Source organism: Paramisgurnus dabryanus, chromosome 12, assembly GCF_030506205.2.
Source record: "Paramisgurnus dabryanus chromosome 12, PD_genome_1.1, whole genome shotgun sequence".
Classification (NCBI taxonomy): Eukaryota; Metazoa; Chordata; class Actinopteri; order Cypriniformes; family Cobitidae; genus Paramisgurnus; species Paramisgurnus dabryanus.
This window is the reverse complement of record NC_133348.1, coordinates 2740902-2759569: the sequence shown is the minus strand read 5'-3', so window position 1 is coordinate 2759569 and position 18668 is coordinate 2740902. Positions and strand designations below refer to the sequence as shown.

Genomic DNA, 18668 nt, shown 5'->3' with positions numbered 1-18668 from the left:
GTCTCTGTATATTCCATTTATTAAAAACTCGACTGACTGTCCCACTGTAGAGATACGGATATGTCTCTTTGCTTTTATATTTGCGCATTGAAGACCCGTCACCCCCGAGGAACAACATGAAACGATGAATGATGAATATATGTTCATATTATGTATTAGGACACTTCTTAATTTCATCCTCACACTGGCTCATACATGAAATTATGACCGTAATCATCATGGAAAACGGTTCAGTGACAGTACGCACCGGAAGTCGAGCCCAAAATTCGTGCAAGTTATCATGGGGCGTACGAATAGTGTGGATAGTCCGCAATGCACTGTAAACCAATCAGTGTTCCTTAGCTCAACTGGTAAAATGCTGTGTTACCAGCACAAAGCTCATGGGTTCAATCCTTAGGGAACACAGCAACACACACACTAATACAACGCACCTTGCATGCACTGTAAGTCACTTAAGCATTTGGCAAATGCTTTTATCCAAAGTTCCCATTTGCAGGCCAAAATAAATTCGATTTTGTAATATAACAACATATTGAGCAATTAACTTGTAATTCTGAAGTGAGTGGACTTCGGGCATTGTAAACAGACCAAGTTAAAAATTCAACCATTAGCTCGAACACTCTTTCACAGTATTGCGTGTGTGGTCGGGATGTCACGGCCCGTTGCTTTACAACAGCTGCAACAGCATCTTTACAGCAAGTAATAGAGGTGGGTAATTGCACATGTCTATTTCTTTAGACTGCTTAGCATGATAATGGCTGGGCTTTCAATTCAGCTTGCCAACGTACAAACATAATAGGGTTTCCGAGACGTATCCGTGTCAGAAAATATTAGTGATTTTTTTTAATTGCTAGTTCCTGTCTGACACTGAATTTCAGGATGATACTGAAACAGATATGAAAGTTCTGGTAACAAATAATAAATAAATGTATGTTCTTCTTTATCCATTTTGAGTTGGTAAAGTGACATAAGCGTCCTACAATCTGAGCTAATGTTTAAAAAGACAAAAGATGACGATGCATACGAAATATCATTGTTAATCCCGACACTTTGAACTGGTGATGATTCACTGATCATACAAACTCTTTCAATTATTAATCATACTCCGCAACAGAAACAGAATTTAATTAGCGAATGGAAATAAAGATGACAGGTTCTGAATCGATGTGTCAAATTTCCTATCTGCCTAACACAATTTTTATGCGATTCCCCATCAAAAGGCAGAGATTGCAAACGCACCCCCTCACTCCCTGCTGAAATCATTAGCTCCTTGATGCTCCACACTCACTGATCAGGGCATTTGAGCTGTGCCACGTTTTGGGCTCAGTGTTTCCCCAGCTCCCACAGAGCTCAGCCTTCTAATGAGAGGAGGTAGACAGACTGAGGAAGTGGTAATTGGATCCTCCCTGTCCTGTCGTCTGTATGAGTGCGTATGTGTGGTTGTGTGTGTCCTTTTTATAACCAAAGCCTCTGCCCTCCTGCAATGCACAAAACCACACATATACACGACCATGCAGACAAACTTTCACGAGGCCTTACGAAATCCTACTTTTTGAAAACACCGTCTGCTCGTGCACGACTGTTAAATTGGTTCGTGGTATTGCAATAAAATGATTCACTCAAAAGCGCTGTCAGAAATCATGTGCCTGCAAATGATGAGTAAATCAAACTCCATCTGCCCAGTCTACCGCTGCAACGCCAGTGACACAAAGCCACCAAGGATATAACCCACAACACTGTCTGCTTGTGTAATCTGTATTGTGGGACACATCTGCCATGAATCATGGTAATAGCAGATGTCATGGGTGATATCTCAGTCCTCCCTTGCCATTATAAAGATAATGCATCACTCTGCTGATAGGGGAGTATCTTGCCGTCGAAATCTGAGTGAGATGTCACCACTGTTTGATAAATGGTTTCGAACACACTGGCCACGGTGACACACATCGCGTTCACCTCGGCAGCAGCCCTGTTTCATATTCCTCCTCACCAATAACAGCTATCACAGGTCCGGCCTTCCCTGTCAGGGTTGTTACAGAAAATAGATATCGCAGCAAAAAGCAAATTGAAAACATGATGTTCAACATAGAATACTAAAGTAGATATTTCTCTCCCAGAGCTTAGTCGTATTTATGGGGGGAGTGTTGGGAAATAAAATCATGATGCAATTTTTTACAACTGTTTACTTTCTTTTGGTGTTTTATATACATAAAGAAAAAAAAATAGGATTAAACCTTATAAAGTAAATCTAATAAAGAGTGCATTTTTTTAAGCATTTCTTCAAATCCAGTCATATAAAATAAAAAGATTAAATTCAGATTATGTGTTTTCGCATTACATTTTTTTAACATTTACATTTCTGGTCCGGTAGTGTTGCTTAGTGTTGTGTGCCATATATCACGTTTCATACCCCATTACCCTCATACTCTGTTGTCATACCAGCAGCTGTTTAAATGAAAAACTGACTTTGGCAGATACTTACAGGACTTCACTGAACCTACCTACAGGCATAAATAAGGCAACTTGATCAATTTTTGCAACAGATATGGTCATCCCTTAACTTTATTGGATTTTTTTAATATCCTTGACCTAATGTTCCCGTTACTTTGTTGGTCAATACAGATATTGGACAATAGTGACTTTCCAACATGAAATGATTTATTGATCGGTGCCTCCAAGAAAAAATCACCAGGTCTTCAGTAGTAATACTGTGTGTTAACTTAAATCTCACAAAGTCTCCATCTTAATAAGACATTTAATATTGAATAGGTTTACCTAGGAGATAATTGAGGTGAAAAAAGAAACGCGTTAAGGATTGACAGGATTGTTACTTCGTCTCTGTCATCTGGGACAGGTATGCTACGTTTATCCCTCAGATTAAGTTCAAGTTGAGAGAGAAATCAAATTAACTTACTACAATACAATGTTTTACACTTTTTAGACACACGATGACTACAAAATAAGACCGTTATGCAAATTTATTATGGCCTCGTGCGTCTAAATGGTCTCTCAGAAAAGACAAAACGAGAAATTATTATTACGTGACAACAAGTCATAAAAACAATAAAACACGTAAAATCTCGCATAAGAGGATGTACAATACCCTTCCTTCTCGTTCTCTATTTGCACTAACAATCACCCAGGTGCCTCACTCACCTCTTTTACTTGCGGCTCTTCGTTTCTTTGGTCAGGTAATATTTTCCGACTATTCAGCAATATGAAATAGAGTAAAGCGGCTATCCAAAACAGTGCCGCGAGAGCCAAAGTGAGCTTTCGAGAAAGCCTCTTCATTGTCAAACGGTGGTTAACGGTTCATGTTCCCTCCGTCAGTTTGAAAAGCACTCGCGCGCTCCTCTGTCAGCGACGGCGAACTGTCCCCGCGCGCCGCGCTCGCGCACTGCCCCTCGTGCCTAATATCCAGGAATGAGATTGTTGCTCTCGCGCTCGGCGCGCTGACTTGCTGAGACCGCGAGTGACGCTGGACACCGTCCAGCGCGATTAATATCATCCCGTACACCCGCTGAGCTACCGACAAAATGTGAATGAGTTTAGCACCACCTACCGCGGAAACGCGCTTATATGGACGCGCCCGAGTTCCTCTCCGTTATCTGTGAGATGGACATACACGTATGGGTTTGTGCTTACTTTGAAAATGTCAGTGTGAAAACTTGCCTATTCGCAAATATGAAACACTTTTCTTAAGTGATTGTTTTTTTTAATCATGACCAGATATAAATATTTAAAATCTTTAAATTTTAACAGGTTTCTCAAGTCTTAAGTTTCTGAAGGGTAGATCAGAAGTTAAACAATTTAATATTAATATTTTTCACCTTGTGAAAATCTGTGGGTTTTAACGGGTATCTCAAGTGTTTAGTTTCCTAAATAATGGGTGCTCTCTTAATAATACACGTTTTAAAGGGGTTCCGCATTTTTGGTTCTCCAGGGAACCTTCTAGTTCTACGTCAGAGTTTTTGTGGATTTAACGGTTCTTTATGGAACCATACAGCTCAAAAAAATACTATTTTTGCAATCTTTTATGAGTGTAGATCAGAAATGAACCATTTAAAAAATCTGAACACAAGGTTCAGTGCAAGTTCAAGTGTAACCAGACCTTTGAGATCAAGAACAGAAAAAGAAAAGGGCTTTCTGACCGACATGGACCAACAGTTTGTTTCGTTTTTATGCAGCATGGGGGATTTCTGAAATACACTGTAAAAATACCACAGCATTAATAATACTATATATTTTTCTTATTGCTGTGCCATTGCAAGCATCTTTATAATTCACTAAAGCAAAACAAAAAACAAAAGGGGGACAGGGAATGAGACTACCTGTAAAGAACAAAATTAAGCAATATAGAACTGTATGAACTGAAGTACCTGTAGTGTGTCGAAGTCATTCTTGTTAGTGTCTACTGAAGCATGACAGATATATCAAAGCACATAGTCGGATTCCTCTTCAGTTTCTGGGCCTGAGGGAGCACATTAGCATACTTCTAATTAGCTCTTATGCCATATGCCAAAGGTTGAATATGCAGCTGAAGGAATATTTTCACAGAAACCTGAAAAGCTCTGTTAGTTATGCTACCCACTCTTAAATTCAGCATATTCGCTATAGCATAGTGAAACATGTTCATGGTACGCAAGCTCAGCTTGTGCTCTCTACAGAGAACCATGCACATATTGTTTGTTTCTCTATTTTGCAGTCAATCCCTCATCTTACCAACTTAAAACCTGTGTCTGATACTGATGGCAAAAACAAAACCATCTTATGGTACTTATGGGAAATATGATTGTGATGAGGTGGGGGATTTACGATCGGTTGGCTTATATGGATTTATGATTCTGTTGATGGCGTCCACAGCATCTTGATAAGCGCAGACTGGAAAAACAAGCTTGTACTTCCTGTACCAAAATCTTGGAAAGGTGTGTATGAAGTATTACAAACCATGCCATCTACAATACTTAGAAGCTTTATTTAAAAAAATGCTTATTGTATGCCACTTTTGTTCTGTTTGGAGCTCGACAGCATCATTATATGAAAGATAGCACCATAACCTGCATCTGATTTTGTAGTCCATTTTCCTTTATTTATAAAAAGACCCTTGTTTTAAAAGCTCACTGAATAGCATACCAAAAAGCTGAAAAGAATGCTGTATTTTTAGAGGGCAGTGTATATGTCAGAAGCACCGGTTATGCTGGCATTCACTAGACAGATAAATTAGAGGTAAAGAGCAAAGACCTAGGATAATGTTACATAGACAGGTCTGTTCTACAAGGCAATCAGCCAGGAGCGAAATGAGAGCGAAACAGCCACTGAAAACGAATTACCTTAGCGTGACTGAAAGGGAAACAATAGACTAAGAGGGTGCAGATAGCTAGAAATTTCATTTTGCTTTGTCTAATGGGTCGATAACACCGGATGGTCGAAAAGCAGCCAATAGGAGAGTGAAAAGAAGAACAATGCATGAGAGCATAATATACAGAAGGATGGCTAGACCTTCAAGTGCCTGCAGTTGAGCTAGTGCACAATAAAACACAAAAATGAAATAATGGGGAAAGACGCTGCAGTTCCTGGCAATGAACGTGACATCACAGCTAGACAGTAAAAAAAGGAAAGGCAAGTGATGAAGCAGCACTGAGTTTTTTGACTGCTGGAAAAGCAAAGCGGAGGCAGTGCTGTGAGAGCAAGGACTAAGTCAGATTCCACAAGTGCAAGATGAATCTTGTCTGGCGAACCGTGAAGATCACAAAAAAGCTGACTTTAACAGAATGAATGGCTAAGGGTGAGGAGTGGAAGCATGTTTATTTAGACACAGTGAGTGTGGAGAGCTTTAATAAGGACGTGCTTTCACACCATCACAATCTGTCTGCAAGCTAGTCAGAGATCCAACAATTAGTAAAGTCACAGATTTTCTCTATTTTTAACTTTTATGCTTATTTTCTGGAAGTGAGAATCTGTATTTCTAAGGAAAAATTTTCTTTTTTGTGCTTAAAGCTTAATATATATAAAGAAATCCATAAATATATAGAATGCACAACATTATGTGCAATAAAGTTAAATGACACAGGTAAAAAGTATTGAACACGGTAAGAAAAAGCTAATCACCAAGGCAAGGAACCAGCTGAAATCCATAAGTATTTCGAAAGAAATTATATTTCCTTTCTGTCCAAATTATTATCAGCTGGGTTAGTAAATTGATGAGCTATAAAAAGGCTTTTTATTACCAAGGTGTCACACAAGAAACAACTCATGATGGGTAAAAGCAAAGAGCATCGCAACCTTGTTGATGCAATCCGATACAGATGTATTTTAATACTTCTGAATCTTCCTGTAAGCCCCATTTGGAGTGAAATTAGACACATGCATGATGTGTCATGGAACATTTTGATAAAAATAGTAAATGCAAAGTAAGAGTATCAAAATAATAAGCATACAGTTATAAACATCTCTTCATGTACGATTTTGCACATGATTTCAAATGACATCATAAAAAACCAATTTTGTTCTTTTTTTACACATTTAATGGGAACATTTTCATTTCGCAATGTGTCCATGACTGGATTTGTGTTCTTTGACATGGAAATATGTATAATTAAAAAATCTAAAAAATAAAAAGCTTCAATGCATATTATACTATAAACATTTACAGTAAAGAAACATGTGGTATTTGGTGATCATTGGTAAATGTAGAGACAATATTAAGGAATATAAATGTGTCCAAGACCAATTTTCTCATCCTCCGCAACAATTTTCAATCATTGTTTAAGTCCTCAACGAACTAACATTTTCAAAATATATTTGTTGGAAGGGGCATAATTGAATGTGACACTGAAGATGGCTACCAGCACTCCAGATAAAAGTTGCAATTTTGTTTGTCATAATACCTAGACAACTTTTTAGTTCTCATTACCAAAATATGCGTTTGTAAATGCATATATTTCATGTAATATCATGTTGCGGTAATGATAATTTTTGATCATGATAATCTAAAAAATTTAAATAATTCTATAGGAAATATTTTTTAAATTATCTAAAAATTAATGGTTATAGTAAGTTCAGATATTAATCTTATATGTGCAAAAAAAAAATGGATTTTGTGAGAATCACCCCATTGGGGCCATTATCCACAAGTGGATGCAACATCACTCATCAACCGGCCATGCACAGCAGCTTCTTGCAATATTTCTGACAAAAGTTTGCTGCAACTCATTTAGAGAAGCTGAAAAACGGGGAGAATTTTGTCTGGTCAGATAAGAGCCAAATTGAGCTTTTTGGCTGTCACGCTACACACCATGTTTGGAGAAGAAATGGCACTGCACATCATCACTATCCCAGCAGTGAATTTTGGAAGTAAAGACAGTGAAGCATCATGATGTGGGGCTGTTTTCAGTGAACGTTACTGGCAGACTTCATCTAATTGAAGAAATGATGAATGGTTTCGCCTTTTACCGGGAGATTCTTGAGAAGAATCTGCTGCCATCCACCAGGATGATGAAGATGAGACGTGGTTCCAGACCTTCCAGCAGGACAATGATCCAAAGCATACAGCAAGGAAACTCTTAATTGGTTTCAAAGGTGTTAGAATAGCCCAATCAATCACCTGAATTGAATCCAATTGAACATTTGAGCTAAAGATAAGGTTAATTAATTATTAACGATTAATTTCTTCATAAAGGAACCGTCTTGAAGCTGTCATACAAAAAAATAAATAAATACAAAATTAAATACATTTTAGTTTACGTGTTCAACACTTTTTTCCTGTGTCATACAACTTTATTGCACATTTATTTATGGACTTCTATGTTGTGAATTCTTTATATTTGTGGATTTCTTCAGTTAACACTGCGTCTGGTGAAAACCTCATTGAAAATATATGTACTGAAATAAATGTTGATGGAGTCCCATACTTATTTCCCAGACAAAAGTTTTTATTATTTCACTCACTAGAAAAAAATATATATTTTTTTCCCATTTCTTGTATTTTGGTAACACTATAAGGTTGTGTTTGTTAACATAACAAATGCATTAGCTAAAATAAAGTTAATTAGTAAATAAACATTAGTAAATGCATTAGCTAACAATGAGCAATATACTTTTTTCAGAATATATTAACATTAATTAATGTTAGTTAATGGCAATAAGTGTTCATATTATTGTGCATTAACTGGTCTAAGAATAAAAAAATAAATGTTGTAGAAGTATTGTTAATTGTTAGTTCATGCCAGCTATGCAGTAACTAACATTAACAAATACAACCTTAAAGTGTCAACCTACAATATGCCAGTATTTACTCAACTCATGTTGTTATAAAACCCATTTGCTGTGAACTCAATGACTCAATAATTCTGCAGCAGTTTTTAACAGGTTGAAATGAATATTCCTATTCATATATCACCGTTTTATAATTTCTTGTTATGAAATAAGATATTATAAATGACAGATTTTCTCTATTTTTAACCTTTTACTTCTAAAATGTAAACACTTATGCTTAGAGTCTGTTCAATTGCTGTGTTCAATGAGTTCACAGCAAATGGGTTTTATAACAACATGTAAAAATGGCGTAACACTTTAAGGTTGCATTTGTAAGTAGACTAAAACAATTCTGTAATATTTATGTAATACTCTTTTAATTATTACATGTGTGCAATTGAAAGAGCAGAAGGTTGCTTCTTGGTTTCATCTCTGCTATTATTCAAGCAAACATAATGGATTTGTCTCAAATGGCAGACAAATAAGTTCTTATAATTTTCACTATCATAATGTCAAGTTCCATGGCACAGTGTTAATACCTCCATATAGTGTGAATGTGCGGATTCTATAGCACGGTGAAATGTATGATAATAAATTGAGCTGGAATGGCACAGTCATTAATCAGAAGAAGCACAGTACACCCACTCTCAGTGGAGAGAGATGAGGCACTTTGTAAGTAATGGAGGAGCTGCCAGTGGGGAAGATGGGAGGCTTTCAAGCCCCCGTTTCCCACATATTCGGCAAAGATCAAGAAAGCAGGTATAGCTGTATGAGAAACAGTTTCACTCACTGAATAATACTGCAATGACTAAATTTAAATGATTTCAACAGGCTATCTTGTTTAACAAGGTGATCCAAAACATATAAACACACTTAAATGAGAACCTTACCTTCAAAAGCTTCATAGAAATAGCACCTATGTAGAACCATGCATGACTATGGCACCATTTATGGTTCTATAGCACTTAACGTGGTTCCCCTACACTCAGCGTTGGGTCAAAAAGAGACGAGCCCAGCCGCTGGGTTGTAATTTAACCCATGCTTGGTTGTTTCAACCTAAATAGGTGTATGATTCAAGATTACGGTGCTATTTAGCACCTTTTTAGAATGTTTTTTCTTTAGAGAATGAATTAAATGTTCTTTAATGAAAATGCATTGTTATAATATACATAATATACTTGTACAGCCTGCGGCAAACCTCTGGCGACAAGCAGCTTTCAGAATGGATGGATGGATGGTACAGCCTTACACAAGCAATGGCAAGTTCAAGGGTTCAATTCCCAGGGAACACACAATGTAATAACGCACACATTAAATGCACTGTAAGTCACGCTAAAGAAAAGTTTCTGCCAAGCATGTAAATGTTCAAAATGGTTATTTTCAAACCAACAGCATGCAACATTGCAATCAATGAGAAATTAAGAATTTTATCGAGGTTATAATGTAAATTTAATTCAATTCACATGCAAGAAATATTAATGAGCACTCTAAGAAAATATGCCCAGTGGTTGTTAAGATATAAAACTAAATTGTGATTCTTTTTCTTTACTGGTGGGGTGAAACCATGGCCGTTTTCTATCATGCTGTTCCAACATTGCTTTCTGTCAGGCTGAGTAAGTGAGCTCGTAAGAATCGGCCTCAGGGGATAAAATCATCCATGGACAGATCTATAAAATCGGAGGGCTAAATGTGCACCAAATCCTGTCTGATTACGGTTTATCGTTTAACCAAAGGAGGTCTGGGTCCGAGTTGGTTCGCAAAAGTTCTGGGAAAGTACATTAGCTAGGAATTAAGCATAATTTGATAAGCAAGATTTTGATGCTAGAAACACCAGCTAAGCATGTTATTTTCACAGCTTTTTAAGGCTTTTTAACAGAAAGACTCACTTGGTAAACCGGCTTTGACAGAAAAGCCATACTGGTTGACCAGCAAACACAAGCTAGACCATCACCAAACCGCTGTCACTGTGGCTGTACCATTTCAAAAAGTACATCTTTGCACCCAAAAGGTTCATAATAGTACATCAGAGGCACCTGTTGGTATGCCAAAGAGTGCACATTAGTACCTCAAAGATATTGGTAAATGGCACATACAGTATTAGAACCTTTTAAAGGGGACATTTTTTAACTTGACTTTTTTAAGATGTCAATTAAAACTATGGTGTCCCCAGAATACATATGTAAAATATTTGCTCAAAATAGCAGATAATTTATTAAAGCATGTTAAAATTGCCACTTTGTTGGTGTGAGCAAAAATGTGCCATTTTGGGTGTGTCCTGTTAAATGCAAATGAGTTTATCTCTGCACTAAATTGCAGTGCTGTGGTTGGATAGTGCCTCACGAATTTCTGTGACATAGTCACGGAATTTTTTGCTCATTTTTCCGTGGCATTCTCACGGATCTCTGCATATTTCCGTGGCCCTGCCACGGACTTTCTTTTCCATGGCATTCTCACGGATTGGTTACTCAACTGTTTTGTCCTATTTTCTTACCATTGTCGCTTCGGTTTAGAGTTAGATTTACATAAAATGACATCCCTACCCAAACCCAACTCTAACCCCAACGCCAGGCGACAATTGATTAAAGTTTAGAAAATATAGAAGAATACATCAGAAAAAATAGTATAAACCAATACTTAAAGTGAAATACTAACGCAAACACCAAATCTAACCCTAAACCGAAGCGACAATGGTTTGAAAATAGGAAAAAGCAGTTGAGTAACCAATCCGTGAAATATGCGGAGATCCGTGAGAATGCCATGGAAAAATGAGCAAAACATTTACTTTGTGAGATCATGTTGCAACGGCGGTTGACTTAAGTTAGTTACTGGGTTGTTCTGTTACACATTTTCTAAGTGACCCAATTATTGCACTTAAACATGCACAAAAAGTCAGATTTTCATGATATTTCCCATTTAAAGGGACACTTTTTTGAAAATATGCTAATTTTTCAGCTCCCCTAGAGTTAAATATTAGATTTTTACCGTTTTGGAATCCATTCAGCAGATCTCTGGGTCTCTCGCTACCACTTTTAGCATAGCTTAGCATAATCCATTGAATCTGATTAGACCATTAGCATCGTGCTAAAAAATAACCAAAGAGTTTCGATATTTTTCCTATTTAAAACTTGATTCTTCTGTAGTTACATCGTTTACTAAGACAGACGGAAAATTTAAAGTTGCGATTTTCTAGACAGATATGGTTGGGAACTATACTCTCATTCTCGTGTAATAATCAAGGACTTTGCTGCTGTAACATGGCTGCAGGAGCCGCAGTGATGTTACACAGTGCCCGAAAATAGTCCCCTGCTATTGAAACTAACCAAGAGGACTATTTTTAGGCAGTGTGTCATATCACGTAATGTCTTAGTACGTGATGTAACTACAGAAGAGTCATGATTTAAATAGGAAAAATATCGAAACTCTTTGGTTATTTTTGAGCACGATGCTAATGGTCTAATCAATGATTCAATGGATTATGCTAAGCTATGCTAAAAGTGATACCGCCAGACCCGGAGATCAGCTGAATGGATTCCAAAATGGTAAAAATCAAATGTTTAACTCTAGGGGAGCTGGAAAATAAGCATATATTCAAAAAAGTGTAGTGTCCCGTTAAAGGGAACTGCCCCAATGACAGCTAGGGATAATTTTTTGTGACCGTGTATATAGCTTTTTAATAATAAGACAAAATGAGAGATAGGAAGATGAGAGTTGAGTATCAAATAAGAGAGTCTGATGCTAAAAGATGATTGGTTCTTCACAAAGCAATGTGGAAGAGGAATAATACGGTTGATGGACTTTAGTGTACATCTGAGCTGTTGCATGAGTCTCCAGGCATTGAATCAATTACAGTTGCCATTCACTAGAAATAGAACATAACTTGGTATGAATCCACTCCATGTGTGTCATGCTTTTGTCAGAGCATTACTTTATCACACGCTCACTTTGAATCATCCCCAGCTCATCTGACTGACGAAAACTCACGTTATTTGATGCCATAACATCGCAAGTCCTGGGGTTGTGAGATAGCATTTGGAATTACACTGTAAAAAACATATTGTGAAATTCACAGTAATTAACTGGCAGCAATTGACAAGTAACTTACTTTAGAAAAAGCACAGTAAGTTACTTGTCAATTGCTGCCAGTTAACTACTGTGTTTTTTTTCTATAGTAAGTTACTTGTCAATTGCTGCCAGTTAAATACTGTGATTTTGCCGTACTGTAAGTTACTTGTCAATGGCTGCCAGTTAACTACTGTGATTTTTCCGTACAGTAAGTTACTTGTCAATTGCTGCCAGTTAACTACTGTGATTTTTCCGTACAGTAAGTTACTTGTCAATTGCTGCCAGTTAACTACTGTGATTTTTCCGTACAGTAAGTTACTTGTCAATTGCTGCCAGTTAACTACTGTGATTTTTCCGTACAGTAAGTTACTTGTCAATGGCTGCCAGTTAAATACTGTGATTTCTTTTCCACAGTAAGTTACTTGTCAATGGCTGCCAGTTAACTACTGTGATTTCTTTTCTACAGTAAATTACTATTGTCAATGGCTGCCAGGTAACTACTGTGATTTTTTTCCACAGTAATTTACTGGCAGTCATTGACAAGTACTAAGCAGAGATAGGGCTGTCAACGAATATTCTAAATTCGAATATATATTTGAATAGTAAAAAAAAACGAATTTCGAATATGAAAATTAATATTCGAATACATTTTTTTTTTTTTAAAGCCCGCGGTAGTAGAGGCGTGGCTGTCTGCTTTGTAAGTGGGCGCAGTAATGCGCCTGGTTCAGGAACAGGTCACAGTAGTCACACTGTCTGTCACTGTTAAAAGTTGACGTGTCTTGCATGAAAGATGGCAGAAATTGAAAGTAATTTACGGGACTGACAATCGCATTCTACAACCGCAGTGCAGTGACAACCGCGTTTACAGAAACTTTGCATAGTGTGTAGCCTACATAACCAAAATGAACAACTAGTTAATGAAGTGTTTAAACGTGCATCATGGACATGACAGGTCTCTCTTCTGAAGAAATAAATTATTACAAGGGGGAAAAGTCTTCTGTATGCGCGGTACAAAGAATGACAGAGGCACAAGCAAGCGTTTGCTGACTAGTGTTGCCAGATCTTGCACTAAAAAAAACAGCGAACAAGAAAAATCCAATAATAAACCAAAATAAATCCAAACACTTTACCTCAAAGATCAAAATATTGGGACAGGCACCGTCACATTTTAACAACACCAAAAACTTGATCGCTTCATGAGCCAAAAGCCATAAACGGTTAAGCGCTAAAATGGTATGTGAGTACAAAAAAGACGAGGACCTGGCAACACTGCAAGAGCGCGCGCAGCCTCACAAATGCGTACAATACACAACGACACGACGGAGGTTTATTGCAAAACATAATGCTGTTAAACTATTTTCATCAAAGCTGTGAGTGATAAGCATGTGAGACGGCAGACCGTTGCTATGGTTATCTCCGTGGCAATCATCATATTTTCACATTTAAATGCGGTTGTCACTCCTGAAAGTTTGCAGTGTGTACAAGACCACAATGTGTGGAACTCCAGCTAAACAGTCACGTCTTAACACTTTGCATCGCCCGCCACAAGCTATTTGTCTGCAACACAACAAGAGGTCATAACGGAGAAATTAATTTCGTTCATTTGTAAGGACATGAGACCGATCAGTGTCGTGGATGGAGCAGGCATCAGGGAGTTTTGTCAAGCAATGTAACCGAGGTACCATATCATTTTGATGTCTCTTAATTTACTTGTTTTGTGTATGTAATATACGTTGTCAAATATGTTTAAACTTAAATAGACTACCTATAGAAGTAGTTATGTCTCTTTATATTAATTTGTCCTGTTATTGAAGTAATGCGTCGTTAAACGTCGTTAACGTCGTTGAAAAAATGGGCAACCAGATATTCGAATAGTTCGAATATTCGTGGGTTTTTTAGGGAGAATATTCGAACGTCATTTTTGAGCAATTTTGACAGCCCTAAGCAGAGATTATATGTTTTTAATATATAGTTCATTGTGGTTTTCCCTACAGCATTTGATTGGTTAGTTATTTTCTGTAAACATTCATCAATGTTAAAATAAAGTTTTAACGGCCAGCCTTAAAGGTTGAGTTACAATTATTTAAAAACTCAAGACTGTTAAAAGGTGGAAATACAAAAAACAAATCTAAAACAATATAAAAGTCCAAGCGTGTTAAAAGTCCAAATGTGCAAAGTTTCCACTGTGTATATAAAATCCAAGAAAGTGATATCCAAAGTCCATAAAACGTAACTGGACAGGTAAGCCCAAATACACAAACTCCACAACCCAGCAACCGCTTGTTTTAGCTATAGCGTCAGCTAACCATGTGCACCTGCTCCTTCCTTTTATACAAAGTTCCATGTCATGTGACCCCTCACATGACAGGCAGACGAAGCAAAATAAAAGACATACACACATAAAATAGCAAAAGGATAAAATGGCTAAGAAAACACGTAAAACTAATTTAAACTCAAATATACATAAGTCACAATATAATAAACATGTATCTTGTGTGATCATGTCACAACGTTAATTATCTAATTTAAATATGCTAAATTACAAAACAATACAATAAGTTTTCTGATTTGAGGGAAAATGCTACTATTTCACAGATATGTACTAAATTAAAAAATTTTTTTTACAGTCAAATACATTCAATAAATGCATGTAAACGTACATTTGTACATTTGTAAAATAACATTTTAATTTGGATGAAAAAGTATGAATTCCCAAGAAATGTATCTTAAAACATCTTAAACTTTTGTTACAATCTAAAAATATCTAAATATAATTCAGTACAATCTGTAAATAAAACAAAATAATTAATTATCAATCAAAAGTACACTACAAGTAAACTGTAAGTTTCCTCCAATTCTTATTAAACACAACATTACTATCAAGTATAATATCTGAAATGCAAAACAAATTTATGTCTACAATATTTTCACTCCAAAATAAATAGTTCTAGTGCACAACACAACCATTGATTCTAAAAATGATTCTAAATTCAGAATCCTAATTTTACAGTGTATAAGTAACATTAAAATATGCCCAAAAAGGTCAGTGAAACCATACCACAACAGACAATGTTAAGAGATTGAAAAGCTGTTTTCATTTAAATTGCTAGTAATCTACTGGATCCTACAGTATGAATAAACATATTTACAAGATTTACTAAAAGTTAGAATTTATGTTTAATTCTATTCAACATGCTTCAACACATTATTGTTTAATTTACATTCAACGTGCCTGTATTGACATTTAAGTACGAAATAATATCAGCTTTGAGTGGACTAGTTATCAGATGTTTAAGTGAATCACCAAAACATGACTCCAAACAATGGACCTTTTCCTATAGATTATGTATCATATATGTGAACAAAGTTATTTATTAAGTTATTTATACACACTTCACTTTGATTTTATTTCCTGTGTGCAGGTTTAGCCACTGGTAAAACTCTAATGGGCATGACTGCTCTCCATTCAGAGGGCTTATGTGTTTTCATGTCTCACCAGCATATGGCCAAGATGATTTCAGTGTAATACTGTTTAAAGTATCTATTAGCCTACCATGTGTATTTTCTCTAAAATTAAATATTTTAGCAGCAAAAGAAGTCACAGAAGAAGAAGCTAAGCAAGTTAACCCGCAAACGAAGAAGAAACAGCAACTTGTTGTGTATAATTTGAGAAGACCAGTAATGATGGAAGTAAATAAACATCGACTTTTGATGCAATTTGAGTTAAATCACTCCTCAACTTGGCTCATTTTTGTTTTCACCGTCACAAACAGAAATACCTATGACACCGTTTTTTTTTACCTGACGGGAGGGGTTCTGGTGGACCAATCTGACGCGCTGTTAAAAATTTTGTGAGGTGCGCGTCAGGCTACGCAGAGCTATGCACAGGCTACGGACCTATGCACGACTATAAATCGCCCTTTAAACTGACATACTGGGTGCATCCCAATTCAGGGGCTGTGGCCTTCCAAGGCCGTATCTGAAGGCAAATGACATCACCGGGCTGTGACGAAGGCTGTCACAATTCGAAGGCTCATTCATATAAAAGCCTCTTACTGTGGCCTTTTCCCCACTGATTCCGAGTTAGGGCTGTAACGCTATAGCTTGTCCCATTATAAAGACCTGCCTGATTATGCATCAAAAATCATAATCATTCAAAATAAAACAGAATCATTCAAAATCATTCAAAATATTCTTTATTATCATGAAAATACCTAAAACTATTTGAAGAACAGCAATATAAATATTCTTGTAGACATTTCCTGGAACAGCGTTTGCAATGCTAGCCTACTTCTTCTGTGGCACAAAGTTAGTTTCTGCACGAGAGCGCCCCCTGGCTTTTGGATGTGGCAGCATTTCACCGTAATTCATGCAAATTCATTAATTGAGAAAACGCGCATTTGCACGATAAATCGTTACAGCCCTACCGAGGATCCATAGATGTATCCTTCACAGCCTTGGCTATCCCAAAATTCAATATGAAGTCTGGGTATTTTGAAATAAACATTCAAAACTGTAGTTAAATAAAATTGTATATTTTGCTAATTAAAGGTCCTTGTGTCTGTTTTACTATTATAAATGATGTTTTAGTGATGTAAATTAATATTATTGCTGCAATGTTGTGTGTTGCATTTTGCTTTTGTATATTTCTAAGGTTGGTGAATTTTACATACTGTTGGATAGTTTAATCTGCATCAATGTGTTATATTTTCTAAAGGATACAAAGAACAATTCCCGCACACTATCTGCTTGCTGAAAAAATGTATTTAATGAAAGTTGCGTTGCAACGTTTCGATCAACTGATCTTCATCAGGCAACTGATGAAGATCATGTTGCTCTTCATGTTGCCTGATGAAGATCAGTTGATCGAAACGTTGCAACGCAACTTTCATTAAATACTTTTTTTCAGCAAGCAGATAGTGGGCGGGAATTGTTCTTTGTATATTTTGAGACTTTTTGTCGTCTTATCCTACGCACCCATCTATTGACTTCAGGTGTGCGACGCTAATTTGTTTGAATATTTTCTAAAGTAAAATAAAAAAATCTGCCACCATATTTATTTTTAAAAGTCTGATAGGTCTCAGCTTTTGTGTCCCAGTGACAAGCGTAGTGGGCGGGAAAAGCAAGTGATGCCCCCGTAGGCTAGACCGTCTCATTTCATTTCACTCCGTGGCGTTTAGAGGCTGCTGCCTTCAAATATTGAGCCTTGCCTTCAAAGTCCGCAGCCTTAAAAGGATCCAGACCCTGAATTGGGATGCACCCAAGGCCGCCTTAATGCACGGGCTTACCTGGGCTGAAGCCCAGGGGCCTCCCAAGTTCAGGGGCCTCCCATATTCACGTTCATGATGAGCTGAAAATGTCATATTGTTTTGTAACTTGTTAGGTTTTCTGTCAATCACTCTAAATGCACGTTCCATGGCTGCTGATTGGTCCGTAGTAACTTACCGTGAAATAAAATATCAGACGTAACGGATTTTCCGCGTAGCCTAATGCAATTAAGTGCGCGTTGTCAACTTGGCATTCCTGCATGTTAGACTGAGTGTGACAGAGAAACGGGAAATAATCCATCAACTAATGAAAGAGTAATTTCGGAAATTTCATAATAAGCACTAGTGAGGTGCAGGTCTCTCTCTCTCTTTCGCGCGCGCGCTCGCTCTCTCTGTGCTCGTGGAGCTGAGTTTCTGGCATGCAGAAGTCTCTCTAAACGTGCGCAAGAAACTGTGCCGCCAAATAAAGAATGGAGTTCCCGCACATAATGCTGTTAGTTGTTATAAAGTTTAAGTTTACTCGCGTTTATATCAGTGACGCGTGCGTATGGGATTTAAATCCTGCCAGGATTCAAAACTGAAAATAAAGCTCTGAAAGGTTGAAATTTAGTGTTCGCAAACTCAAAATCTTACAAAAAAAAGTTTTGCAACATCGAAAAATAAGATTTGCAAGCTTGCAAAATTTAAAAAAATAAAAATATATCTGCAAACATTATGTTGTTTTTGAGATTTCCTTTTTCGGAACCGCAACATCTTTTTTACGATGTTGCGCAAACAATTTTTCAGAGTTTCAAATTTGTCAGTGTTCTCCCACTGTATAGTTTGTTTTCCAGGTTTGAAACCTTGTAAATGGTGAACTGAAAACTGGTGTGCAAATAGGTTAAAAAAAGTTTTGAAACTCTGAAAACTGAGGTTTGAAAGGGCTAAACTTATTACATTACATTACATTTGCACTCCTTTGCAGACTATTTTTTCAGAGCTAAATTTACAACACCCACTTTGCGGAGATACGCCCACAAAGTTGCGAGCTTGCGACTCACGTGATTTGTGGCAGCGTTGTCACGCAGCTCTGCTCTGAAACTCTGA

General features: G+C 37.0%; 1 protein-coding gene across 2 annotated transcripts in view; it reads right to left on the bottom strand.

The window, feature by feature from the left end:
* galnt14 (UDP-N-acetyl-alpha-D-galactosamine:polypeptide N-acetylgalactosaminyltransferase 14 (GalNAc-T14)) overlaps positions 1-4455 on the bottom strand; it is a 49754-nt gene extending 45299 nt beyond the window's left edge. Inside the window, exon 1 of one of the 2 annotated variants that reach the window (XM_073816337.1) lies at positions 4380-4455. Coding sequence is in view for 1 of the 2 variants with exons in the window: in XM_065256165.2 (XP_065112237.1) it covers positions 3157-3291 (135 nt within the window). In the remaining variant the exon portion in view is untranslated. Of the gene's footprint in view, positions 1-3156; positions 3550-4379 lie in introns of those variants that run through there. The other variant, XM_065256165.2, reaches the window with a different exon arrangement.
* Between the last annotated feature and the right edge of the window lie 14213 nt (positions 4456-18668).